This window comes from Mangifera indica, chromosome 1, assembly GCF_011075055.1.
Source record: "Mangifera indica cultivar Alphonso chromosome 1, CATAS_Mindica_2.1, whole genome shotgun sequence".
Lineage (NCBI taxonomy): Eukaryota > Viridiplantae > Streptophyta > Magnoliopsida > Sapindales > Anacardiaceae > Mangifera > Mangifera indica.
In genome coordinates, this window is record NC_058137.1 from 22,489,117 (window position 1) to 22,515,375 (window position 26,259).

Genomic DNA, 26,259 nt, shown 5'->3' on the forward strand with positions numbered 1-26,259 from the left:
TATTTTTTATTATTTATATTTTTTATTTTTAATAATAATATAACAATTAATATAAAAAATTGTCATTTTCATCTTAAATATAAAAAAAATACTAAATAATTTTAATTTTATTATAATTATATTTTTATTTATTAATTTTATATAATAAAATAACATCATTTTAATTAATATAACAAATAACACAAAAAAACATTTTATAACAATTATATTCAAAAAAATTTAATTAAAATAATATGATAATATTATTTTATTATCTCTCATAAAATACAATAATTATTTATATTTATTAATTTTTATCAAATTTTATTAAATATAGTAATAATTTTTTAATTTTAGTAATTAAATATTATTCAAACTAAACGTAACTAATTTAAAGGTAAAAAGAAGAATTCAAATTCATTTACGAGTAATACCATGTGCAGATATTCTTAAAAGTACATAGGTGATGTGTTATTATTTAACTGAATATTTTATTTTATTTTTGAATCAAAATCATCTAATTACATGATAACACATTATTTATATACTCAATAATATATTCAAAAGTGTGTGCACATAATTTTATCGATAATTTACATCTATAACATGAAGCATCATTTAATGTTTGGGATCTAATTGTCACTTTTCAAATCTCAAAGAGATGTCTTATTTCAACTGAAAATTAGTTGCCTCCAGCCACATCCAAATCAATTCAAATGTTAAAAAACCTTCCAAAATTTACATACAATTTCTCAAGCACCACCCACGTACCTGTTAGTTGTTAGCATACAAGGCGAAAGCCATCAGCCAAGTCTCGGTGTTGTACACCTCATTATATCAGTAACTGCTTTCATCTATGGTAACCAGGTGATCGAACAAAGATGCTTTGATAGAGAGAGAGAGGTTTTGAGGGCTCAGGGAGAAACATACTCTGAACTAGACCAGTGCACATTCTGCTCCTCGATTTTCAGTTTCTAAAAACACATACCAAATTCTGCAACCAGACATCGAAAATGAATAAACTATTTTAAGGCCTCGTCAAGTATTATAGTTTCATTTCTTCGGTTCAGTATCTCTCTTAAATACATTGATTCATCGCAAAGTAATCACATGTCAGGATTGTAAATGATAATCGATGGTGAAGGCATGCATATCAGAAGGGCTTGAACCAGGCCTGCAGCATGTGAGCATCAGGAAAGAAACAAACTATGAGAACAAGCTTAGTGAGAATAAATGAACCAATATGATAAACAAAACAACTTGGAATTTTTTATAAAACTATTGTAACGTTTCCGTTACTTTCTTTCATTCGATAAGAAAAACAAATAAAAATTCTATCAATGTCATGGCATTTAACATTTAACATAAACAAGGTGAAAATACCTTTTATTGATGGTACCATAGTGAAAATTTAGCTTCCCAGTTCTAATATCATCGATGTACTGCAGCCACAGGAGATAGATACAGATTCGTAAAATAGAGTGATGAAAGCAACCAAATGAAGATCAATAATTCATTTCTTAAAGCTCATACCAAACTTAAGGTAACAAAAATTGATGAAAATGCCAGAGAATCAAAAGGTATATCATCAAGTGGAAAAAGCCGGCACTCTGATGATTCCAAACCAGGTGAGAAGTGGGGCTTCTTCAGCTTTGCCAAGAAAATTATGTAAATCTGCTTCAACGACAGATTGACAAAAATGTGAACATATTAAGCAAGAGCAAAGGAGATTGCAAAAAAAAATTAATTGCAGAAAATTTCTTTCTTACTTGGCCAATAAGCGGAATGTCCAGTTGAGCAAAAGGTGACATAACTTCCACTTCTGCACCTGCCTCTTCCCAGGTTTCTCTGATTGCCCCCTCCGCAGCTGACTCCCCAATTTCCATGTAACCGGCAGGAAGAGTCCTATGTCAACATCATCCAATTATGCAAAGCCGTATCCAGTGACAAACAATGATACAAGAGGAATAAAGAAAAGGGCCATATCTACGGTTACAAATGCTTGGTTTTAATTTTGAGGAATTGACAAAGAATAGACAAGTCAATTCTATTCACAAAATAAACTTCAGTATACATACCAAAGACCATGAGATGGTTCAATATTTCGCTTGCAAAGTAGGACCTTCTTATCATGTTCAATGAGGCAGCCTACAACCTATAAGTATCAGTATTAATATACACGTTAAACCAACATGACACCACATTAAATATATCATATTTATCAAAGTAATGGAAGAGCAGGTTGTCAACGAAATTCTGATTGCATTTTCCTATACTTACGGCAAACTATAGAGAAGGTCCATAAAATTTAATTTACATAATTAGTCCAAAACTATGTGTTCGTAAATATACTTAACCTTGGTCTATCCAAAATAATTTCAAAATGAAGATAAATACAATATATTGTCCACTTCCATAAATATCAAACATCAACTTAGAGAAAACCTAGGATAAAATGGTCATCACCTAACATAATCTACAAGATTTGACCCCACAAGCGCAATTGCATAAAACCAATGGAAAGCTCAACTCGGTTCCAACCATGCTATAAAAGACATACCATTTTTGGATTTTGATAGGCAATTTTCCCACATACTGTACAAATAGCTCTCATCCTTTCCTCTCCATCTGGTATATCATATTTAGTTGGGCCTCCACACCACTGACAGAAATTTATCTTACGAGCATATCCCTACAAGATATGATAGGCAAAAACTGTGACAAATAAGGGTATGTAGAAAAAATTAATATACTATATCAGGATTCTTAGTCTTAGGTTGGTTTGATAGATTACATATACCCAAAAAAAAAAAAAAAAAAAACTCACTGACTTTAGTGCTATAACATAATACATATTCTACATTGCTCAATTAAAGTGACTAATTCGCAACCACCTTTTGACAATAATCAGCTGAGGCTACCACTACCAGTGAGAACTCCAATATTAATGCTTAGTGCAAAATATTTACCATCAAATGAGAAGAACGCATCATGTCAAATTGTCCAGAACAAGCTCTTTCACAAACACTTCAAAAGAAACAAAAACTCACCATGTGATGAACATCAGCCTGGGGTGATTATTGGGAGTACATCCCACATGCCTAAAATCAGTTCATACACGTTATCCATGCCGAAGAAAAGTTGTTAAGATAACAACAAGAACAAATTTCCATATCCCACAAATTTCCCAGCTAAAAATTTGTAGGGCTGGAATTAGCCCTTTATTTATAACTCATGAACAGACCAAGAATTTCTAGGTGTAAAACTATTAAAATTTCAATATATCTTACAATAGGAGAGGAGAGAACAAAAAAAATTTAGAATATTTCATGAGAGTAATATTCAGGAAGTAAAATAATTCAATTTCTAGCAACAAACCTAAACCAAAAACACGGTTCACATTGCACGAACTTCAGCGCTTAAGCTATTCACAAACCCAAATTTAAATTACCTAGTGGAACAAATAAAAGTAGGCAAGCTGAAAGGTCAAATGTTCAACTGAACTAACAGGAAGATACCTCCAAATACAGCATCCAAACTAAATCAAAAGCTTATATTTCACACAACGTGACTCAATAACATCCGAAAGCAGCGAGCAAGTCCATTATTTTAAATCATTATGCAGAAACAAATGTTTCCTCCATGTAGTCACTGAAACTTCAATCTTGTTCCTTTGCAAACCCATCAAAGACCAAACTCAAAATCACACGAAAAAGATTTAAAAAAAAAAAAAACTTTAAAACTGAATTCATTTCCAATAAACGATTAGAATATAATCATTATGCATAAACAAATACTTTCCACGTTCTATCATAAACCCACCAAACTGGAAATCCAAAAAATCCCCAAAAAAAAGAGTAATCTTAAAACTAAAAATCAAATATTTATCCAAATTCAGAATTTCAAAAGAATCCAAATCAAACCCATCAATGTAAAGAACATAAACTACCAGAGAGAACTCACAGCAGACTGAACAGAAACTTGAGAAGAAGAAACAGCCTCAGGGTTGGACTCAGACTTTGACCCAGTTGCAAAAACTCGATTGGCAATAAAACAACGAGTTCCACGAGGCGAAAACGGTGGCGTGGCAAGCCTTGTTATTGTGCCAGTTGGAGATGAAAACGCCAGTGGGTTATGAGTTTTTCTCCAAATTTGTGAAACGAATCCGGTTGAAGAACCAAGAATCTGAATAGCTTTGAGCATAGCGCCGTGAAAATGGAATCTTTACAGGAATGAACTGGATTGTAAGAGAGACAAAAAGAGTCGGTTAAAAGCCGAGCATAGAAGAGTAACAGGAGTTTGAAGGACGATGATTGGGTTGGTGCGGAGACAAAGCTAATGAGCTCGAAGTGTTTTCCTGGACGATACTACAATGAAAAGAAAATGGCAATGTTTTCATTTTGGATATGAATCTTAAAAATTTTCAAGAAGGAATTATCTTATTTTTATGGTATTAATTAATTAATTAATTTATCACTTGTTTTTTAAACAGAAAGTATCAAGAAACAAAGGGTAATTAATTAATTAACTTGTCCAATTCAGAGAAACAAAGGGTAATTAATTAAAGTTATCCAATTAACGGGTTTCATGGATACGGGTGGACTTAAAACTTTAGTTTGATTCCAAAATTAGGCTTCACTCAATTTAGATGGGCTTGATTTTATTTAAGTTGAATTAAAATTAAATTAAAAAAGCTAATTTGTTTTTAAAACCTAACTAAATCCGAGTTAAACTTATGTTTTGTTTAAATTTATAATGTCAATTTGTTTCTTTAATTTATAATTTAAATTTATAACCTATAATTCAAATTTATAATTTAAATTCATAAATAAAATTTTTAACTTGGTTCCATAACTCCTTTTACTATAAAATGTTTAATCTTTAAGAAGTGGGTCTTTTCGTAACTCATCAAATTTTGCTCAAGGCCAAACCCTAACAATTAATAATTTTCTCCCAACCCAAGTTTTCAAAAATAACATTTTCCCCCCTAAGGTTTACAAACTTTCAGGTTAAATTTTTTGACAACGACCGACGATCTCCAGATGACATCTCTTCCTCCCCAACATCTCATCTTTTCGACCATGCGACATCTTTCCCTCCTAGACATCGTCATCGACAAAGACGACGTGTCTTCTTAAAGACAATGTCTTCATCAGAGATGAAGATGATTCGTCTTCGTCTCAAATCTTCATCGACGACGACGCCATAAAATATCGGAAGTGTACGACCGAAAGGAGGGGCTATCGAAAAGAGAGAGTAAGTGCTTGAAGATCGTCGATCATCGTCGAAAAAATTAGATCTGAAAGTTTGGAAACCTTAGAGGGGGGGGGGGGGGGGGGAATGCAGTTTTTGAAAACTTGGGTTAGAAGGAAAGTGTTAGTTTTTAGAGTTTGGGAGGAAAAATGATATGACCAACGAACTCAGTTAAGTTTAATGGTTTGTGGGTAATTAAATAGGATTTTCAAAGTTAACGAAAAAAATTAAAAAAAAAAGCATACCTTGGGGTGGGAAATAGTTCTTTGGCCTTTGCTCAACTCCATTCAAATCTAGCACTAAATGAAGAGGCGTCCAATTGTCTTCTCTAGACGGTAGGCACAAAAAGAATGTCAAATCGTTTCTTTAGACGACGGAAATCTATCCAGCCGATTGAAGCCTGGACTCCTACACAGTTTATCACCGTTCTAGAAGATACTCCGCAGGTGTAAGTCTATCTTACAACAGAAGATAATATAACTGAACAACAATCATCAACATTTATTGTTAAATGCTTGTATTGCCGCAACAATTTGACGGTTCACATGAGAAAATATTGCAAAATAATGGAACATTCTAAAGTTGCATTGCAACAAGGTATACAAATGAACCCTAAATTTAAAATCTTGTTTCAAGACAACAGTGCAGTGGAGTTTGTAATTTCTATCAAGACTCAACTTGGTTTATTCTGAAAGAATGATCATGTAAACCTGAATTTTGAGATAAGAATTGGCAATGGAATGGCAAAACTCGATCAAACAGAATCAGCTCATTGCATCTGCTAGTGTGCTTTCGAGAGTTGGCGAGAGTTAAATGGAAATAGCTTCCTGATTCAGCAAGAATTGCGATAACCTTAGTTCACACCTAGTTTGTCACATAAAGATCGGTATGCTTGACTGCACAACTTGAATTTTTCCTCTGCAACAACCTGTTAATAGTAGTCTAACCGTTAGAACCAACCATTGGCGGCGACAAAAGAAGCTGAAGAAAAAAGATTCAGGCAGCTGAAATAAAACAAGCATACTCCGTTAATATCATGAACGAATCCTATGATACTAAATGACTTGGATACAGGCTACACTTATTGAAGAGATCATTTGTTCATTGTACAACAACTAGTATCGTAGAGGTCATAAGACCCAAGTCATTTTTTAAGGAGGGGCTCGCCATAATACTCCACAAAGCAAAACATGAATGGAAGTTTAGGGCAAAAATGAATAATGGGCAAGCAACTGTGATTAGTACCTTGGAAGAGCCTTGGTGACGATCTGGATGCCATTTCAGTGCACAAGCTCTATATTTGAGGTTAAGCAGATGGAGATCAGACTAATGAGGAAAGCATCTTCCCATTGGCAACACTGATGCTTGGAAAATAAAGAAACAATACAAAGGATAAACAACCAAAAAATACTGAATCAGAAGCAAAATAACCTAATCGACCACCGATAGTGAGCCAAAGAGAATCATTGAGAGCTTATGCAGTTTTGACTTCCTCGAGTTTGAGAGGACCATAAGCACTTAGTCCAAGAGCCAGCCTATTTGAAGCCATATCTGGGTCTAAATTGTCTGATTCAGTTGAGGACTCATATTCCTCTTCAAATTGGGCTTTCCAATTCCTGTAATTCGTATAGCTATAATAATTGTTCGATGAACTCTTCCATTTAGTATTCTCTTCATTAATGAAGGAACAATAGAAGCAGCCACTCCTGCCAAATAAAGATCCCAAAACCCTCTCTACATGAACATCAATTTCATCATCACTTTCAGAAACTGGAACCTCCTATGTAAAATTGAAAAACGCATCAGTATTTATTCAGTATAGTTTTACAAAATTGTTTTGGCTAAGTAATAAAATGGGAAATTGAATCTTAGAGTTGCTAATTTGTTTAATATCATTTTTTTTCAAAATAATATCATGAAAATGAAAGCAATAAAAAAACAGTATGACGAGTTTTTTCTAAATAATATATATATTATTAAAAATAGCTTAGTAATATTTTTAGTAATTTGAAAATTAAATTAAAATTATTTATAAAAAGCACACAACTCAAAAGTACCTTAAGATTTCGACAGATGAACATTTAAAAATAGAAAAAAAGCATACATGCGAATATCTAAAAATTTAGAAGAAAAGTGTAGAAGTGTTTTTTCCTTTTTTCATATTCTCTATGTTCATAAGTGACAAAAAGAATTTTCAATGTGTTAGGATTGCGACATTTGTCTTCAATCCAACGGTTAACTTTTATTATAAATATATGTGTTAGGTTTCAAAAGAAAAAAAAAGAAGAAAAACATTAGGGTTTTGGTTTGAGGGCAGCCATCTTTGGCTGATTTAGGGAGGTCTCCGGCGCCTCGAACAGCTGGAAAATAGGAGGTCCCGAACTCCTCGAAATGTTCGGTTTATCATTGTAATGTTTTGGTTAATAAAATAGTTTAGTTTATTATGTTTTTTGTGTTTTAATTTTGTGTTTGAGTAGAATAAGAATTGGGTTCCTAACACAATGTAATAGAGATACAAAATGAAAATGCATGACAAACAAATTTTCTATGTTTCACAAGACTAAAATATGGAAAACTTGAAAATTAGGTTGTAAACCAAGAGGACCAAATTTTCCAAGCAGTTCTACCAATTATATTAAAGCCAAGTCCTTCAAGTGTCCTTACTTCTATCCCAGTATTGTCGACCCTGGTTCCAATTATTTTTGGATCTCCCACAATATTGTTTTTTAAACCATGATGGACCTTTGCTTGTCAATGGATCATCCTCATGAAGGTCATCTCGCCAACTCTGAGTGCAGAAAATGTTATTTATAAAAGAACAGCTAAATAATTAAAAATAAATTTAAATAAATGATTTAGCTATACATACCGCTATTTTAAAACCCAAACCGGCCAGTCCAACAGAGAACCAGTGCTCAATCCAGCCTAGGTCGTGACTAAAACCCTTTTTAGCCATTAGAATCACATTAGACCGCAAAATTGATCATTTAACTGACACTTAAAAAAAAATTCTTACAACACCCAGTACCTGTGAGATTTTAACAGCTAGCTACCTCCCATATCTAAAGTTTCATCCTTGCATACCACACTAATTTCTTCAATTACTTGTAATCCAAAAATTGAAGAAAACAAAATCAAGACTTCAAAGCATTCAATTTAAAATATGTCCATTAACAGACTAGATAATAAAAGCAGTCTACAAGAGGAGTAATAACATTTATATGAGGGTTACAGTGTCGTACAATTATTTAGTTCAGCTAACAACATCAGAAGATAATTTACACAAATTAAGAGCGGAATGATACTAAAATATCATTCCTTACAATTCTTCATTTTAACGAATGAAAAGAAAAAGATAATAGTAATTATATAATCAGTAAGGCTCATCCTCACACGAATCACCAAACCCAACTCAAAAATCAAATTTTAAGCCTCAGGCTGTCAAGCATTATATGAAAACACCACAAATAAGTAGAAAAAACATCAATTTCACTTAAACCCATCAAAATAAACAAGTAATGAACCGAGTCAGATTAACGAAAGAGAGCAAAAATTCAAAGCCTCAAGCATCATGTCAAAGACACCATAAATCAGCAGAAACAATCCACATAAAATAAAGGCAAAACGAAGAGAACCCATTAAAATTGAAGCAAAACGAAGAGACCCCATCAAAATCAGCCCCAAACATAATCCTAAGCGCAGCCAATCAACCAAAAAGAAAATTTTCAAACAAACCCATTATAATATACAAAATAATGAATATATCCCAGACAGAAAAGAGAGAGATAAAAGCACGCTCACCGGCGTTTGCCAATATCTTCGTCGTTTACGCTCAAGAACAGGAGTTGAATGAAACATAGCGAGCCTCAGTTGACTTTGGCTTTGTAGGTTGAAAATCGCCCCCTTCATTGCGCCATTCATTTCTGAAACTCAACCAGAAATCAGTGAGAGAGACTGCGAATGTTTATGCTGCTGCTCGCTTCAGAGCATTAGTGCAAATGGGGTCGTGCTAGGAATATCGTACCCAACCACTCATACCCTAAACCGGACCGGCTATGGCGTGGCCTGGCATAAATTATACCCGGGCCCTGGCCTGAAAAATGAGGCCCGGCTTAAGCCAGGGTTTAACAGTGAAAAAGTTGCCATCCGCAACTAAAGGCAATAGTAGGCCGGGTAAGGTCTAAGACCATGAGAATGGGCTAATAAAAATATAAGACCCACGGTCTGATCCCATATATATAGTATCGACCCATTAATTTTTTTTATATTTAAATTTTTTTAAATCGTCAACTGTAACAAGTCATTCCAAGAGTAACTTACAATCTAATCCGACGTACTACAATAACAGATTAGACCTTTTGTGGCAATATCTTTTTCCAAATTTTGGGCTGGATTACAAGCTTATCCAACCCAATTGATGCCTCTCTCTATTATCTTCCTTAAAAGTTGACATATTTTTTTAAGTAATTAACTTAAATAATTAGAATGTAAATTTTATAATAAAATTAATCATCTTACAATATTAGGTTGCAAAGTTACGGGTAAAAGAAAATTGAGAGCATAAAAAATATAAAAGGGCATTTATATTTTTCTAAGGAAAAAAGGTAATTGTACAGTTATGTCACATATAAAATTAGGTTCAAACTCAAATTTAAAAATTGAATTCAAACTCAAATTTAAAAATTAAATATTTTCAAACTCGAACTAAATTAGAAAAAAAAATATAATAATTTTTATATTTGTATTTCCACTTAATTGAATCGTTTCAAACAATGACTAAATTTATGGTAATGATTTATTTAAAATTAACAAAATATCGTATAAATGATTGGAGCATTTGCAATGCAACCCTATGATTTTACAATTGAAAATCATATTAAGAATCAAATATTAATTTTGATTTTTAAGTAATTGAGTTGATATTTTATATACTAAAAAAATGGTATTTAGAATAAGTTGAATTCTTTTTTTATAATATAAGATAAGTTACAAGATGTAGGTAATATCTAAATTAACCCATTCAAGGGTTTATATAACTGAATAATATTATGTATATATATAATACATAATTTAAGTAAATAAATAGATATATCATCATATGATTAAATGTTATTTAATTTTTAATATTTAAAATAATTTAATCATATGATAATACATTATTTATATATCTAAATAATACAATAAAAATATGTATGCATAATTTTATTATAAAATCAATATCACAATATCATTTTTTATTTTAAGTAATTAAGATTTTATTGAAATATTCACGGAAAAAGGTTCGACCAGCTTTAAAGTTTATACTGTATTTTTTATTTATTTTGAGTTGAATGTGAAATTTGATTTTCAGATCTTTAATCAATAATAACTAAATTCTCATCATATAATATAAGGCCAAAGGGTTATTTCTTACCCAAATTTTAACCCAACTTTAAAAACACACTCACAATAGATTGAAAAACCTAAACACATACTCATGAGTTATTGACTATTAAAAATTTTAGTTAAAAATAAAGATAAAATCGTTATTTTACCACTAAACCCTAAAACCTTAGAAGTTAATATCATTTTCCCTTAGATTTTAAAAATTAACACTTTACCATATTCTCAAAGTTTGAAAATTTTAGATTTTACCCTTAGAATTTGTTTTCCTTCTTCAGCTGCCACCATTCTAATTGATGATCACATTTTTCACTTATCTTTCAAATCTAGCCACGAAGAATAATGAAGCATTGTCATTTGTTGTGTTGTCCAAATACGATGATGAAACATCATTCTTTATCGCTTTTTTCTAATCTAAATGATGTTTCATTGTCCAAAAGGGTCGTCCTTCATCGGAGAAGATTATCAATCAAATTCCCTAACCTTAAGATCAATAGTTGGATTTCTTAACCCATTAGAGATGAAACCTATAAATTTGGGGGGGAGGAGAAAGTGAATTTTTCAAAGTTTAATCATAAGGAAAAATTATTAGTTTTTTAAATTAAGGGTCACAAATAATAAAAAATTTTAAAGTTTTAAGGTTCAAGGGTAAAATAACAATTTTACTTTTATCTTTAATTGAAAATTTTAATAGTAGTTAACTTATAGATGAGTGTTTGAGTTTTTTATCTGTCATGAATATGTTTTTAAAATTAAACTAAAACTTGGATGATAAATAGTCCTTTGACATATAATACAATAAGTAAACTCGCTGATATATGGTATGGATAATACCATGAAAATTAAAATATTTTCATTCTAATGACAAGAAATTGCTAACTAAAACTTGAGGTTTTAATACATATTTTGTGTAGCAATAAAAGATTTTTATTCATTCTGATAACAAGAAATTGCTAAATAAAACTTGAACATATTCATGCACCGTGTAGCAATAAAAGATTTTTAGTTCTTGATTTATTTAGCATTTCTTTTGGAAGATTAACAAATCATTAACAATTGTAGATGCAAACACAACTAGAATCCTGTGATCCAGGATTTGGAACACATTGATACCCATCAGAGGATGTGCCATGCTTTGCATAGCACTTTCGCCCACAATCAGGAGTGTTACATCCTGTCTTGTACAATGGTTCTTGGCATAATTTGTTGGAGGTTGCTTGTGACACCACCGACGTAGCAACACCTATAAACAATATAATAACAAAAGTTATGAGAGCCATCACAAAATCCGAAATTTTACTAGTCGGTTCAATTCTAAAAGAGAAAAAAGAAACTTACAAGAAAAGAAGAGAGCAAGCAGAAGGATGGCAGAAAATTGAGTAGTCTTCATGTTTTTACTTTGAGTTTAGGGTGTGAAAATGTGATTTTCAGATGTTTGACGGCCTTTGGGGGAGCAAGCTATGCATATATAACTAACTTATTCGTTGAAAAGATTCCCATATGTAATTTTTTTTTTACCATTTACATGGTGCGGTTCATATGGAAACTATAGTAAACTTTCCTATTTGCCTTGTTGGGTTAAAAATTTCTAAATGAACTGAAGGAAGATTATTTGAATAGTGCAAACAACTGTGTCATGAACATGGTAAGAAAAGTTGTACATGTATATATCATTGGCTTATAACATTTAACCACATATGCCGGCGGGTTTATTTGCAAACAATAAAATTATTTTCCTTATTTGTTATATATAGATTAATTCACACAATTCTAGTAAATTTATTCATGCATAATCCCATTTGTGTATGCACTGATATATATTTGTGTATCAAAAGTAATATCCAATTATATAATAATATATAAAAATTAATGATAAAATAACATCTAATCACATGATAATATATCTATGTGTATGTATATTTGTTTACCAAAAGTGTGCATATGTAGTATTGGTCTATCAATAATTAACATTGATTTATTGCATACATAAAACTTATAAAATTAATTAAACTATGAGTACACATTTGATGCATATCATCATATGATTATGTAATTTTTAATTAAGAAAAAACACTCTATTATGTGATGACACACATAAATGTACACATATTTATGTATTTAAATTGTTTATATATAATATTACTCTTATAAAATACTAAAATTAAAAGTTTTATTGATTCAAACAAATATGATGCTGTAGAATCAATTTTAAATCTAATCGATTATTAATCCAGTGAAATTAGTCTTCTTTTCTTGTATATTCTTACAATCAAGTTTATTGGATCTTTTCTTACAAGTCCAATTAACTCAATAGTCCACATTTGTATAGTTATAACATATGTTTTATTTGTAAATATATGAGGTATCCAATAAAACTGATCACAATATACCTATAAAACTTAATTTAATTTGTACAAATTTTATAGGATTTATAATAAATTTATGAAATTTAATTTAATTAGAACTTTTCATAGGAAATAAAAAATTTAAAACAATTTTCAAGAAATTTAAACAATTTAATAGGTTTTTTTTTCAAAAATAATACAAGTTTATAGGTTTTTTCCTTAAGTTTTGTTTTTATTTCCTTTGAAATTTTCTGAGAAAAAATAACAAGAATATTCAATAAATTTATGAAATAGTGTAGTGAATTGTCTATTATGCCCATAGATACCGAATGAAATGAGTCGTAAGGCATTTGGATAAAGGAAAGGGCAAAAACGGTTCTTAAGACCGAAACAATCGCAAGACGGGCCAGCTGGAAGCACGATGAGGAAGGAAGAATGTGGATGGGCTAATGATGTGATGATGGGAAAGGGACGGTCAGGATGCAATTGGGATGCATTTGAGGTTAATTTAAGATTGAATTTCATTTCATTTCCCTGAGCTTCTCTTTTTTAAAACTAGAAGGCGGGTACCTTCAAGCACTCGAACCAACCGGTTGCCCACACCACAGTCGAGGAGAGCGAAACAGGAAAAAAAAAAAAAAAACTTCAAATCTAAAGGTAGTATAATTTCTTCTTCGACTTCGATTTTCAGCCTTTTTCTTTTTAATTTTGATTTTGATTTTTTTTGTTTACAAGATTTGTTGATCTTATAATTTGGTGATACGATAATGATATTCAAAATTTTCGAGAAAACAGATTCCTTTTTTTGTTTTTGTTAATTTGATCGATCATCTTTGAATTTTTAAAAAGAAATGGTCGGTAACGTTATCGTACCGGTATTATCAAAATGGGCTGTTGCAGTATATATTGTATATATCTCGTGTTTTAAGATGTCAATGCAACCAAATTTCTATCTGGTGATATTGTCGTAGTTGTAATGATGTTGCTTTGCAAATGAGAAGAAATTGGGTTTTTGTTTTTGTTGGTATTATTGGTTTGAATTGAATTTTTCGTTTTGGGTTTTGATTCTGTTTTATTTAGATATTTGTATACATTATGTATAGATCTTGTAATTTCATGAATTGATCATCAAAATTTTTCCAAAAAATAAAATTAGTGGCCGTAATATTACCGGACGGATCAGAATGGCTGGGCCGGTAATTCTAAGTCTGCAATGGGTCTGGTAACTTTTTGTAGGACTTGTATAGCTATAATATAAATCCTGTAAGGTTACTGGGCCCGCAAATAAGTTCTCAGTGTTGTGCGTATTACTTTTTGTTGTTTATGATGATGATGTAGAGTGAAATTGAGAAGAAGTGATTCCTGATGGATCAAAATTTGTGTGTGTATGTGGTTTTTTTTTTTTTTTAAGCAGAGGAATATATAAAAAATGGCAGATGGTGAGGATATTCAGCCTCTTGTTTGTGACAATGGGACTGGAATGGTGAAGGTAAGTTTTTAAATTTTCTGAAGATTTGATGTGAGGATTTGATGCATAGAAGGTTAATTTAGTGTTTAGATTTTGATTTATCTAAAAATGTGTGTGTTGAGGCTGGATTTGCTGGAGATGATGCACCGAGGGCTGTGTTTCCAAGTATTGTGGGACGTCCTCGCCACACAGGAGTAATGGTAGGAATGGGGCAGAAAGATGCCTACGTAGGAGATGAGGCTCAATCAAAGAGGGGTATTCTGACATTAAAATATCCAATTGAGCATGGGATTGTTAATAATTGGGATGACATGGAGAAAATCTGGCATCATACTTTTTACAATGAGCTGCGTGTGGCACCTGAGGAGCACCCGGTTCTTCTCACTGAGGCTCCTCTTAATCCCAAGGCTAATCGTGAGAAAATGACCCAAATCATGTTTGAGACTTTCAATGCTCCTGCTATGTACGTTGCTATTCAAGCTGTTCTTTCTCTGTATGCTAGTGGTCGCACAACTGGTAAGCACAACAGCAATTTCATTGTTGTTTGGTGTGATACTTGCATGGAAATTTTTGGATCGTATTGCTCATGAACATGAAGAGTCTTGAATTATAAACAGTTTTTACAATTTTATACAAGCAGGAGATCATCCAGTTTCATGCTTGATCTTTAGTAGATTAGGAAATATGCTGGTCATGATGTTGGGTGCATCAAGGATACAAATTAAGAAAACTTCTAAATGCAAGAGTGTTAAACCTGATGCATTATTACAATTTCTGATGCAAAAGTATAATTTCAATTTATGATTTCCAGAGCTCTTCCTGAACATGTAAATTTTAAACAAATTGTTGGTTATAATCCTTTCAAATTCCATTGGTAGTTGCCACATTCTTGGGAATTTGATATATAATTTCGGTGACCATTTTATCTAATGTGAGGTGGACATTACTGCACAAGATTGTTGAAGAAGACATTCTTCTTTTTTAAACTTTTTACTTCTTGTTTAGAATACTTGATTCTAAGACCTAGTTATTACATTTGAACTTATTTTGCAAGTGAAAATGTGCCTTAAATAGCACATGTTATGATTGTGTATGCGTTTTCACTGTTTAGGTATTGTATTGGACTCGGGAGATGGTGTGAGTCACACAGTTCCGATTTATGAAGGCTATGCCCTTCCGCATGCCATCCTCCGTCTCGATTTGGCAGGCCGTGACCTTACTGATGCCCTTATGAAAATCTTGACTGAGCGTGGTTACTCTTTCACCACGACAGCCGAGCGGGAAATTGTGAGAGACATGAAGGAGAAACTAGCCTACATAGCTCTTGACTATGAGCAAGAGCTAGAGACAGCAAAGACCAGCTCTTCTGTGGAGAAGAGCTATGAACTACCTGACGGACAGGTCATCACCATCGGGGCTGAACGCTTCCGGTGTCCTGAAGTCCTCTTCCAACCATCCATGATTGGAATGGAAGCTGCTGGCATTCACGAAGCCACATACAACTCTATCATGAAGTGTGATGTCGATATAAGGAAGGATCTCTACGGTAACATTGTACTCAGTGGTGGCACCACTATGTTCCCAGGGATTGCTGATAGAATGAGCAAGGAGATCACAGCATTAGCCCCAAGTAGCATGAAGATCAAGGTGGTTGCACCGCCAGAGAGGAAATATAGTGTCTGGATTGGAGGCTCCATTTTGGCTTCCCTCAGCACCTTCCAGCAGGTATAATATCTAATACTCAGTTTCTAAACTCATGTTGACAGCGTTGACCCGAATGGATGAGAGTAGAGTAATTTTTGCAATAATCGTTCATATTTATACGTGCCTGCCAAATTTTTTGGTTTCGAAATTAATTCTTATATCAATTATCCTTGATTGGAACTGTTGGTTCTTTTGCTGAGTGCAGATGTGGATTGCAAAGGCAGAATATGACGAGTCAGGACCTTCAATTGTCCACAGAAAATGCTTCTAATTGCAGGAAGAGAAGATGCCATTGTATGAAGGACAGCCTTCTACTTAAATTGGATGCGGATTTTTTTTTTTTTCTTTTTTGAGTATTTTATTTCTTTTTTCTTAACCATTTTGTCCCTTTTCTTCTTTTTTAATTTTAATTTTTGGTGTTTTTTTTTCTGCTGATGCTGAGTATGGGGAAGATTAAATTATTTTACAATACCATTTGGAAAGTACAGAAAAGAAAAAAAAAAAAGTAATATATTGTTGCTATATGATTCGGGGTTGATTTTAGGATTCTTTTCACATTTATTTTATGGTCAAATGAATACTATCTCATCCTAACTTTGATAAACTACAATTTCTTCTGTTCCATTTTTTATTTTTATTTCTTCTTTTTCAACCTTTGTAATTTGCACCTTATAATCAAAATCTCATGATCCATTTTCTTCAACTAAATATTGCCTGTTTTGTTTCATCATATTGGCTACATCTACCTTTAAACCGCAAATCAAAGCTATTGCCAGGGATGTGAGATGGTAGTGGCAGCGGTGGTAGCCGGTTGGAAAGAAGAGAAGAGGATGAGAGAGGAGAGAAAGGAAGAAAAAATTGTTTTCGTATTGTATAAACCTGTCTAATTAGGATTCCGGAAAATTTACTTTCGAAATTATATAAAAAAATTGTTTCAGTTTTGACTCACTTCCACTTGCGGTTGAACCATTGGAATTGTGTTAGTTTGTGGTTAAGCCACTGGTCAAGGCGGGCCAGATGTCAAAGTTGGCTATAAATGAGAGACTGGACATGTCCCTGGTGCACCGCCCAACTCGCAAAATACCCCCTGTTCCCACTAGTTGCATCGATTAACCACACGATGATTGTTCCCCATTTTAACTAGGGGTGTCTGACCGTCGTCAAGATTAAACATCTTGTCATGGAAGACCCCAATCCTCCATGTATTCTTGACATTTATTTGCTTTTCTTTTGATTTTAACATATTTTCCACTTTTTTCTTGTGAGAGATCACTTTTCATTTCCGCTGTGGTTTGGCTATGAACGTAGGAATGATGTGGGGGCAACAATCCTTGGGATGTGATGTGACATGGCTTCCACGGGGGATCAAGGCAATAGACTGTTTTATGGATATTTAAAAAGAATACTTGATAGTTCTATTCCATAGATAAGTATAAATCTAGACTAGTTGCTAAAATATTTAGCTAAAAGGAAAATTAATCTGAAGCAGTTTTACAGAGTGACATTGGATTATGATTCTAAGACAAATTAATCTGAAGAGAATGATGAAGCTCATGCCATGTTAAGTTTATATATATATAAATGGTTTGATTTTTTGGTCAAATATGGGGATAGTAAAAGATGTTAAATTATATCTAAGAATTTTAGTATGAAAGATTTAGATTAAGCTACTATTATTATCATACTAGCTATGAGATTTGAATAAAACTATAGAAAGAATTTCATTGGATTAACAAGGTTATTTTAGTCATTTTATATGTGTTACAAGTGATGCGGTGTAGTTGGCTTACGTTGAATAAGGTAGAACAACTCATTTTCACAGTTATAAAAAAATTATTTGATGATTTTCAAATCAAAATTCTTTATAAAGATACCTCGATTTTATATTATATTATATTATTTTCTTCCCGACTTTCATATTGGATTATCAAAAGGCCAAACAACTATTTTCCACCCAAAGTATGCTGCAATCTCAAGTTTCCACTTTTTAACTATGGAAACACCAAACACTTACCTATGGTCGGTTAAATTTAACAAAATCCTAACGGTGGTAAGGGTAAAATTGTTATTTTTTCTATAATATTAAAAATAAACTAAAATAGAATATACTTTTGCCCCTCTAAACTTTAAAAACTAAAATTTTCTCCCAGCCTAAGTTTTAAAAAATCGCAATTTCGTCCTAGGGTTTCGTTTTGAAATCTCCGTCGACATCTCCGGCTCTATTGCCGACAGCCTCTCCCTCCCGAAGCATCTTCTCCTTCTGGCGATCTCTTTCCTCTCATTTGGATGTTCGATCGACGTCGAAGAAGCTGTGGAAGGCGAGATGTTAGTTTTTAAACTTTTAGGGAAGGCGAGATGACTCGTCGTCCTCTGGGAAGACGAGTCGTCTTCTGGGAAGACGAGTCGTCTTCATCGTCTTCCCAGACGACATCTCTCTGTGCTGGATGGGTTGGGGTGGAGTTGACGGGGGCCGTCGGTGGAAGAGAAACCGTCGGGAGGGGAAGACGGTTGGCGATGGCGTCGGAGAAAGTGAAAGGGTTTAGAAATAAACCCTAGGAGGGGAATGATATCTTTTCAAACTTAGTTTATGGAAAAAATGTTAGTTTTTAAACTTTTAGGAAGGAAAATGAGAATAAATTTACCACCGTTATAGTTTTGTTAAATTTAATCGATCATGGGTGGGTGTTTGATGTTTCCATTGTTAAAGGGTAGAAACTTGAGATTGCAGCATACTTTGGGTGGGAATAGTCGTTTGGCCTTATCAAAATTCAGTCCCAAACGCCTAAGTGTTGCCATTCAAGGCTTCACTTAGAGAAATTTTTGTTTATTCTACAAAGTTAGGGCAAGCAGGAAACCTTTTGTCTATGTGTTTTTGAGATTTTATTAATGTTGGTTATGGATAATGAATGATTGAATTGTTATAGACAATATTAGATCACATAAGAATTGTGATTTTATATGGTTAAATATTGATTCAGATATGGGAAAAAATGAATTGTATATATAATAAGAAATGTTAAATTCAACTCCTAAACCATAAGGGTTACATCTCAATAGACTATAGTTAGAAAAATTTTAAAAAATTATAGATTAATATTTCTAATGACTAGAACACCCTGTTTCATTTGATCGTTTCATAGGAGAAACACCTATTCCAATCAAGCATAAGGGAATAATCTTTCCAAATATAGAATACCCATTCCTAAGATTAAAGATATATCAAGGACTTTGCAGCTATTTAAGAACAATGTCTAATTTCTATGTGATATATATGCATGAGATACGAGCATTTGAGCCATAAGTAATAAGAAATGATAGTTTAATGATGTAAAAGCATAATTCAAGCCAAATGAGTATAGCAACGGGGACTTGAGCATGGTTAAATAAAATATGAAAATATATTCAATTTAAGCATGAGATGATTTAGTTGTATACATATAACATATTTTCCCAAAACCTTCAAGGTGTTTGAGTTTTTATGAGAGATTCTTTCCTGTAGCCGTATGTGCAAAACTCGATCCTATGAATTTTAAACATTTTTTGCAAGGTTCAATGGGTAGAAAATATTCATATTATATGATTCATTAAACATCATCGGTAATATAAACATATTCAAGAAAATGTATACTTCTACTCATCCCTATCAAAGAGTGCTTGTTATATGATGTTAAGGAAAGGTGTTTTGTCTCGAACGAGTTCAATTTAATAATTCTCTTACAAGGTAGTAGTCACTTATACCCATAAAAGTTGTCATAAGATAGGGATTGTCAAAATCCAATTACTATCTAAAAACTCTCATGAGAATCGAAATAGAGTACAAGGACATTAAATGCTAACCCCAATAAAAACCAAAGATAACATAATCCTTAATCAATGAACCAATTTTTACAACATAATCCCCAATGTAAGTAAATTTATGATGCAAAAACATTTAATAGATATAGGACCTTGCGATTGCGTCAAGCCCCTGGAGAATGTTAAAGTTTGAAGGTCCAACAGTGTCAATGAATCCTCGCATAGACAGCTCCGGTATGGAGATCATCTTATCCGGTAAATCATGGTCTATGAAGATGACAACCACTGTGATATCATCATGGAAAAACGTCTAACTCCCTTTTCAACCTTCCTTGGATCCTCATACCTCATCTCCCTTTTCCTCGCTGCTATGTTTAAGGCTGTTTTAACAAGTCTTTTGGCAACTCCCTAGCATTTTAGGAAAGAAATGTAGAGAAATTAAATGAACGGATTGACTATAAAGTGAAATGCGAACAAGATGCATTGAAAGATCATACATCTTGTGGATTATTATGAACGATCTCAACTGCCTCCTGATTTGTCAAGTTCTCGCACAGCCCGTCAGATGCAAAAATGAGAAACCTATCATTTGGCTGCAAAACACGTGTGCAAACGGATGGTTCTGCCATCAGCACAGGCCAACGGATTGGCTCTGGTAGGTGGAACCTTGGAAACGAGGGATCAAGAGAAAACTCTGTTGCTTCAAGTATGCATCACCAATAGATCTAGATACCTAATATCAAGGCATAAGCATACAGAAAAGAAAACAGAGAAGACAATCAAAATTCTTGACATTCTTCAGGAAAGGAAACCTAACTGACCACCAAATCAAGGACATTGAAAGCAACAAATCTGCTGATGTAGCATGCATGCAATTGATATATAAAATAAAAGTCAATTACCAAAACCTATATAATACTAAAGGTTGAGTTTGATGTAATTTTATAGACATAGATGAAAAAGAAGGGTTGAGCTCATGCTATGTTGCCACTAATTTTAACAGCTAGAAAGTCCACAACTGCTCATACTGCTGACCATGGTCAGGTAAGTGTTCTCAAACTTCGTTAGTTTCATGAAATATATGAGCTTCAAATTTGGTGATAACAAGAATTTTCATGACAAAAGTTCTGGAGTGGTTACTTGGACACTCCCTAAACTATTATAGAGAGATATGGCAGCAAAAGCCAATGGACCCTGCTGCAGGAACAAGTATGTATAGCTAATAATTTCAGCAAGATTCAACACCCTCAGTGCTACCTTGGAACGTGATAGGCAATAACCTTCTGTATAAAGTGATTAATGATTATCATAATACAAAAGCTCTAGATGACAGGTTCCGGGTAATATTAGCAATGACACTTTGATCTGCTCAGGGTAAATGACTGTGCCAAAAAAACCATATCCATGAAATCATTAACGATGGCCTGTATGACCCCAATAAGCCTTAATAAGGGCTAGCCTCAGTTATGCGAAATGTCTCTCATAAAAAAAAATGCATTAGCCTATATTTGACGACACAATTTCACACAGATATGCACACACAAGAGAGAGGATGATGAGCACAATCTGATAATGAAAGTTTTAAAATGCGAAAGTCCAAGGGGCATCTTTCCTGAAACCATAAGCTGTTTCATGTTCAATATTTGAATGAAATCATGAAAATAAGATGCAAAGGGGTAGCAAGCATATTTGCTAAACTTACTATTTCATGTTATTTGCTTGAATGACTTCTAGAAAATGAGATGCAGAAATATAAAAACCCCTGATCTTGAATGGCTTTATTGGTATATTAATCAGCCAAGATTCACCCAATCTCGCAATAATAATTAATACAAAAATTTTGCATTAAAGCCTTTAATTTTTCCCATTTTTATCTTGAACCATATTAAGTACAGAAGCCAAAAAAAAGGCAACTAAGAGTTTCATAATTTTCTATTATGCCTAAAGGCTGGTCCATATGTACACTATGTATATGTGTGTGTGTGTGTGTGTGTGTGTGTGTGTGTAAAGCAATAGAACTCAAAAATTGAGAAGAATCTAGGTGACAGTAGTAAAAATTAGAAGCAAACCTGAATTATGCCTTTGATACGCCATACTCCATGCTTCATAACTACAATATGCGAGTCATCAGGATGCAATGACTTGAGTTCTTTTTTGACTCCTCCATACTTGCATTATGATCCCTTGTTGATTGTTCGGCAACTATCTTGTTCGATCTATTTAAAAAACCAATTACAGCTTGAGAATCACCCACGTTAGCAACATATAATGTCCCCCTCCAGATAACTCCAACTAGACAACCAGACCCTATTGCTGCAATTAATGGTTTTACGCCACATGTCCTATGCACGAGTAAGAAACCCATCCTCGGTTGCAGAAAAAGCACTTCTAAGAATATCCTCAGAAATGGCACCATTACCTCGAGCAAGCCATGTTGAATAATCACAAGATGCAGCTAATTGCTTATAAGATAACAAAGAAGGCAAAGGATGGTGATGTCCACAGACGTATCCAATGATGCATAGTACTTAATAACAAGTAAGAACTTAATCCAACCTATCTAAATTAACATGAAAATCCTTCTTTATCATTTTAAATTTAGGTGGTGAACAAACCACACACTACAGAATATTGTGGATATGCGAAGTATTCATGCATTTATAGAGTTTTATCACTTTAATTATTTAGCAATTAATTCAGCGATACAAAACCACTTTTTTCTTTTTTCTCCGATTAATTTGTTCACTGAACATATAATACATCATAAGAATTGGATGGATCTTACTCAACAATTGAATTCATCTATGCAATGAAGGTAAGAAACCCAGAATAGGATATGTGAAACAGACAACATTTAAAGGAAATTTTATAACTTGGAGACAAAATCAAATGCCCAATTTCCAAAATCGACTTATAGCTCTTCGAATATTGACCATAAATTCCATCTGCACCCAATAAACAAACAACAAGAGATATCCACTAAAAACAAGATGTTCCATTTCCATTAAATAAGATATTCAAACCAAAGCCAAATCTAAATGACATCGCACTATTTGTCTAGCATACACTAACCAAGAAGATTCAAGACAAAACAAACAGACAACAACATCATCACTTCACATACCATCAAAATTTTCCCCTAAACATAGTATTTCAGTGTGTGAACACAATACAAAAAAGCTTAAAATTTCACCCATGAACACCAGATTTTTTTTTTTCAATTGACAAACAACCGAAATGGAAAAGCAAAGTTAAAGGAAAGAGAATCACTAACTCATCAAATGAAGAAATAAATGGTCACAAATGAACCTAGAGGCCTCAGGTCCACCATGGCCATCATATACTCCAACAAAGGTGGTATCTCTTCCAATCTCAACCTGGCTATGATCCTCATTAACTTCATTGGCTTGAGCCACAGCAAAAGACAAGTCGCCATAAGAGGGTTTCTCCAAGTCCTTGAACCAAAGAAGATTATCTCGAATAACAGAATCAGAGAAATCAAACTCATTATGATTAAGATCATCCTTGTTCATACGGGCACATCTCCGGACCGGTCTCCAACAAGCCAGAGCTATCCTTGGCAGCCACGACAACATCCCTCATTTCAAATTATATCAATACTTTCTTGTTAAAGATTGAAATTCAAACAAAAGGGCTGAAAAAAGATTGACAAATTAGCCAAGAGTGTAGAGAAAAAGCTTGAAAATTTAACAAAAGGGTAGCGAAAAGATTGAAAATTTAAGCAAATGTTGGTAAACTAAAAATTAGAGATTTTCATGATGGTGAGTGATGGATCAAAGTGGAGAAACACAAAGAGACTGAAAGAAAGTGAAAAAACGACAGTTGAGGAGACAAACGAAACAAGTGAAAGGTCAAAGTAATGATGAAGAAAACGAAAGGTGAAAGATTAACAGATCAAGGTGTAAAAATGAAACTTTTGGTGAGAATCGGGGAGATTTTAACTATGGCATTTGAAAATATAAATCTCAACCAAAAGGGGTTTTAGGATGTGGAGAAATAATTTCATTTTCGATTTAGGATTGCTAAACCATTAGTGAAATCATATCACATCCCCCAAAATGCAAGATTTATTAATTTATTATTAGATAATATTAATTAATACCCTTCATATTTTATAAGTTTTATCAATATAAATAATTTTAAATTAATAATAAATTAATATTTAATCATATAATAATATAATTGTAATTCAAAACTTTTTGTTCACTCTACCAAAGTTGATGATTAGCCCTATCTGAGTATAGTATAAAATTCAACCATCTCATAACCTGTTACTTCTCTTTATCCTTTCTTCTTGAGGTCCCATGGAAGGTCGATTATTTTTACTATCCAGGTGAGGCTCTTCAAGACCTCTTACTCCCCTTTTGAACATTGGACTTGTCTTTCCAATCATTGATAAAAGCTCATTTGAGATAAAACTAATAACAAATAGAGGAATTTTTGTTCTTTTTTAGGGTGGGAAGGAGGAGCCCTATTAATGTTAAATTGATAAATCAATGAAAGACCCAACCTTGAATCAAAAGACCTTCTTTTAGCCTATTAATCTTCCTACATTATCCTTCTAATTAATATGTTTATTGTACCAACTTATATGTTTCTTTCCTTCAGGTAATCCTTCAACATATAATAGTAAGATGTGTATCTCTGATTGATTAAAAACATTATATCAATTGATTATCTTTCTACCCCGTAATTTCTTTTCTTTCTCAATATTACTGTTGAGTCGGATAGGAAATCTTATATATTCAAATCAAAAATATATATACATAACAACATTGTTCTTATTATATATGTCATGTAATTACAATAAAAAATAAAAGTTTAACCCCCGCATAAAATCATTTCTTATCAGACGGTTCTAATTTATAACAAAAATTTGATTTGATATATATGTTTTTGACAAATTTCACTTCTCAAAAGTGATACTTTTATCTTTGCTATGTATATATATTTTTTCCGAACGTCTGGATAATGTGTATAGATTATTTTGGTTTGAAAATAGGTTTTGTTTTAGTGTTATATAACCTACTATAATATCAACAATTAAACTTATAATAAGAAACCATAGGATAATATATATAAACCATGATTTTAACTTTCTAATACGAAGGATTAAGACTTTGATTTATTTCTTAAGAATTACAAACAATAATGTTAATCAAAATTAATTTCATGTAAATTAAATATACCGAAAAATAAAAAAATAATCCTTTTGATATCCATAACATATGCAAACACCTCAACTAAACGACATCGTTCAGCAAACGCCTATGCCGATTATAATGCTTTTCCATGAAAACCTTCACAGCTCCTTCAACAGTTCTTTGCCACGTCTGCAGTCACAAAATTATAATTCAATTACACCAATAATTTAATTTAATTTAGTTAATTCTAATAATTAGGCGATATTTGCAATCCAATGGAAAGCTATTAAAAAGACAAAAACAACCGCATGGCTAACCTTCTCAATGGTTCCCAGAAGCGACTTGTTCTTGAAATCTCTACCTCTGAGCACTGGCGACCTCCCGATCCCGAGCTGCCGAAGCAATGAAGACCTTCTCGTAGCAGCCGGAGGAAGAAGCCATTTCCTTTCCACTAAACTTCCGTTACCATTGAAGCTTTCACAGAACTCACTTTCTCTTCTTCTTGCGCCTCGCTTTCGCCTTTTAGACAACCTCACGAGCTCCTTCTTCGCCTTCCCTTCATCCTCTACTTCAGCGAACTTCCTCAGTAACTCATCTGAGGACTTTTTGGTCACATGTTGAACTTTATTGGCAGCAGCAGGAGGGGAAGAAGAATCCATTTTGGAGAGAGATTGAATGAGGGAGAAGAGAAATTTGGAAGAAGAATTTATGTAAGGGTTTAATTTGTTGGGTAGTGAAGAATGGACCGTTGGCGAGGGACGGTGGTGAATTATTAATTTAAATTATGGACTGAGAAATATAGCCGTTAAAGGAAACAGGGCTTGAGCAGGGTTAAGAATGTAAGAATATAGAAGTTGGCATGTGAGTTTGCCCAAAACAAAGAAGAAGAATAATTCGGTGAATGAGAGGCTCCCCGACAACAGTGTTGGCCAAAATTTTGGATTTAGTTTATTAGATTTTTTTTAAAGCTTGATTCAAGGAATTATGCGTTAGCATCCAATAAAAACGTGACACGTAAACTCATTTCCAATGGTTTGTTGTCCTGTCCTATCAAGAAGCCAGACTATTGCAGGTTATGCGGATTGCACATGTAAGTCAACACAATATGACACGGTTAATTAAAAAATATAAATTAATTAAAAATTAAAAAAATAATTTAACAAATTGA

General features: G+C 33.0%; 4 protein-coding genes and 1 pseudogene across 6 annotated transcripts; 1 reads left to right on the forward strand and 4 right to left on the reverse strand.

The window, feature by feature from the left end:
• Positions 1-615: 615 nt before the first annotated feature.
• On the reverse strand, positions 616-4,395 carry LOC123222905 (nudix hydrolase 23, chloroplastic). The gene is made up of 7 exons (XM_044645930.1): positions 3,943-4,395; positions 2,540-2,671; positions 2,058-2,134; positions 1,749-1,884; positions 1,513-1,653; positions 1,363-1,421; positions 616-1,153 (listed from the first exon to the last, which is right to left on the reverse strand). The coding sequence occupies exons 1-7, from the start codon at positions 4,180-4,182 to the stop codon at positions 1,093-1,095; spliced, it is 846 nt and encodes a 281-aa protein (XP_044501865.1). The 5' UTR covers positions 4,183-4,395; the 3' UTR covers positions 616-1,092.
• A 1,318-nt stretch (positions 4,396-5,713) lies between these two features.
• On the reverse strand, positions 5,714-9,375 carry LOC123222914. Of its 2 annotated transcripts, XM_044645946.1 has the most exons (6): positions 9,034-9,375; positions 8,102-8,176; positions 7,897-8,020; positions 6,715-6,966; positions 6,478-6,536; positions 5,714-6,160 (listed from the first exon to the last, which is right to left on the reverse strand). In XM_044645946.1, the coding sequence occupies exons 1-6, from the start codon at positions 9,151-9,153 to the stop codon at positions 6,086-6,088; spliced, it is 705 nt and encodes a 234-aa protein (XP_044501881.1). In that variant the 5' UTR covers positions 9,154-9,375; the 3' UTR covers positions 5,714-6,085. The 2 variants fall into 2 exon arrangements, 1 of the variants encoding a protein (XP_044501881.1); XR_006503728.1 differs by having other exon boundaries at positions 6,097-6,236; positions 6,478-6,966; positions 9,034-9,351.
• Positions 9,376-13,420: 4,045 nt separating this feature from the next.
• On the forward strand, positions 13,421-16,735 carry LOC123227268 (actin-like). Of its 2 annotated transcripts, none has more exons than XM_044652014.1 (5): positions 13,421-13,613; positions 14,372-14,448; positions 14,550-14,943; positions 15,539-16,152; positions 16,337-16,735. In XM_044652014.1, the coding sequence occupies exons 2-5, from the start codon at positions 14,389-14,391 to the stop codon at positions 16,400-16,402; spliced, it is 1,134 nt and encodes a 377-aa protein (XP_044507949.1). In that variant the 5' UTR covers positions 13,421-13,613; positions 14,372-14,388; the 3' UTR covers positions 16,403-16,735. The 2 variants fall into 2 exon arrangements, with proteins under 2 accessions (XP_044507949.1, XP_044507942.1); XM_044652007.1 differs by having other exon boundaries at positions 13,422-13,616; positions 14,374-14,448.
• Positions 16,736-19,895: 3,160 nt separating this feature from the next.
• Positions 19,896-23,947, reverse strand: LOC123208955 (annotated as a pseudogene).
• A 1,096-nt stretch (positions 23,948-25,043) lies between these two features.
• LOC123193852 lies at positions 25,044-25,952 on the reverse strand. The gene is made up of 2 exons (XM_044606923.1): positions 25,409-25,952; positions 25,044-25,280 (listed from the first exon to the last, which is right to left on the reverse strand). Exons 1-2 carry the CDS (start codon positions 25,748-25,750, stop codon positions 25,191-25,193), a joined length of 432 nt encoding a protein of 143 aa, XP_044462858.1. The 5' UTR covers positions 25,751-25,952; the 3' UTR covers positions 25,044-25,190.
• Positions 25,953-26,259: the final 307 nt, after the last annotated feature.

What these genes read in the sequence shown, in the direction of transcription:
- LOC123222905 (XM_044645930.1), bottom strand. Translation starts at nt 4,182, where the DNA reads ATGCTCAAAGCTATTCAGATTCTTGGTTCTTCAACCGGATTCGTTTCA. An exon ending in GAACCATCTCATGGTCTTTG is followed by an intron (nt 1,885 to 2,057) that starts GTATGTATACTG and finishes ATGTTGACATAG; the next exon opens with GACTCTTCCTGCCGGTTACA. An exon ending in ACATTCCGCTTATTGGCCAA is followed by an intron (nt 1,654 to 1,748) that starts GTAAGAAAGAAA and finishes TCGTTGAAGCAG; the next exon opens with ATTTACATAATTTTCTTGGC.
- LOC123222914 (XM_044645946.1), bottom strand. Translation starts at nt 9,153, where the DNA reads ATGAATGGCGCAATGAAGGGGGCGATTTTCAACCTACAAAGCCAAAGT. An exon ending in GTTTGGGTTTTAAAATAGCG is followed by an intron (nt 8,021 to 8,101) that starts GTATGTATAGCT and finishes TTCTGCACTCAG; the next exon opens with AGTTGGCGAGATGACCTTCA. An exon ending in TCGACAATACTGGGATAGAA is followed by an intron (nt 6,967 to 7,896) that starts GTAAGGACACTT and finishes ATGTTCATGTAG; the next exon opens with AGAGGGTTTTGGGATCTTTA.
- LOC123227268 (XM_044652014.1), top strand. Translation starts at nt 14,389, where the DNA reads ATGGCAGATGGTGAGGATATTCAGCCTCTTGTTTGTGACAATGGGACT. An exon ending in ATGGGACTGGAATGGTGAAG is followed by an intron (nt 14,449 to 14,549) that starts GTAAGTTTTTAA and finishes GTGTGTGTTGAG; the next exon opens with GCTGGATTTGCTGGAGATGA. An exon ending in CCCTCAGCACCTTCCAGCAG is followed by an intron (nt 16,153 to 16,336) that starts GTATAATATCTA and finishes TGCTGAGTGCAG; the next exon opens with ATGTGGATTGCAAAGGCAGA.
- LOC123193852 (XM_044606923.1), bottom strand. Translation starts at nt 25,750, where the DNA reads ATGGATTCTTCTTCCCCTCCTGCTGCTGCCAATAAAGTTCAACATGTG. An exon ending in TTCTGGGAACCATTGAGAAG is followed by an intron (nt 25,281 to 25,408) that starts GTTAGCCATGCG and finishes TTGTGACTGCAG; the next exon opens with ACGTGGCAAAGAACTGTTGA.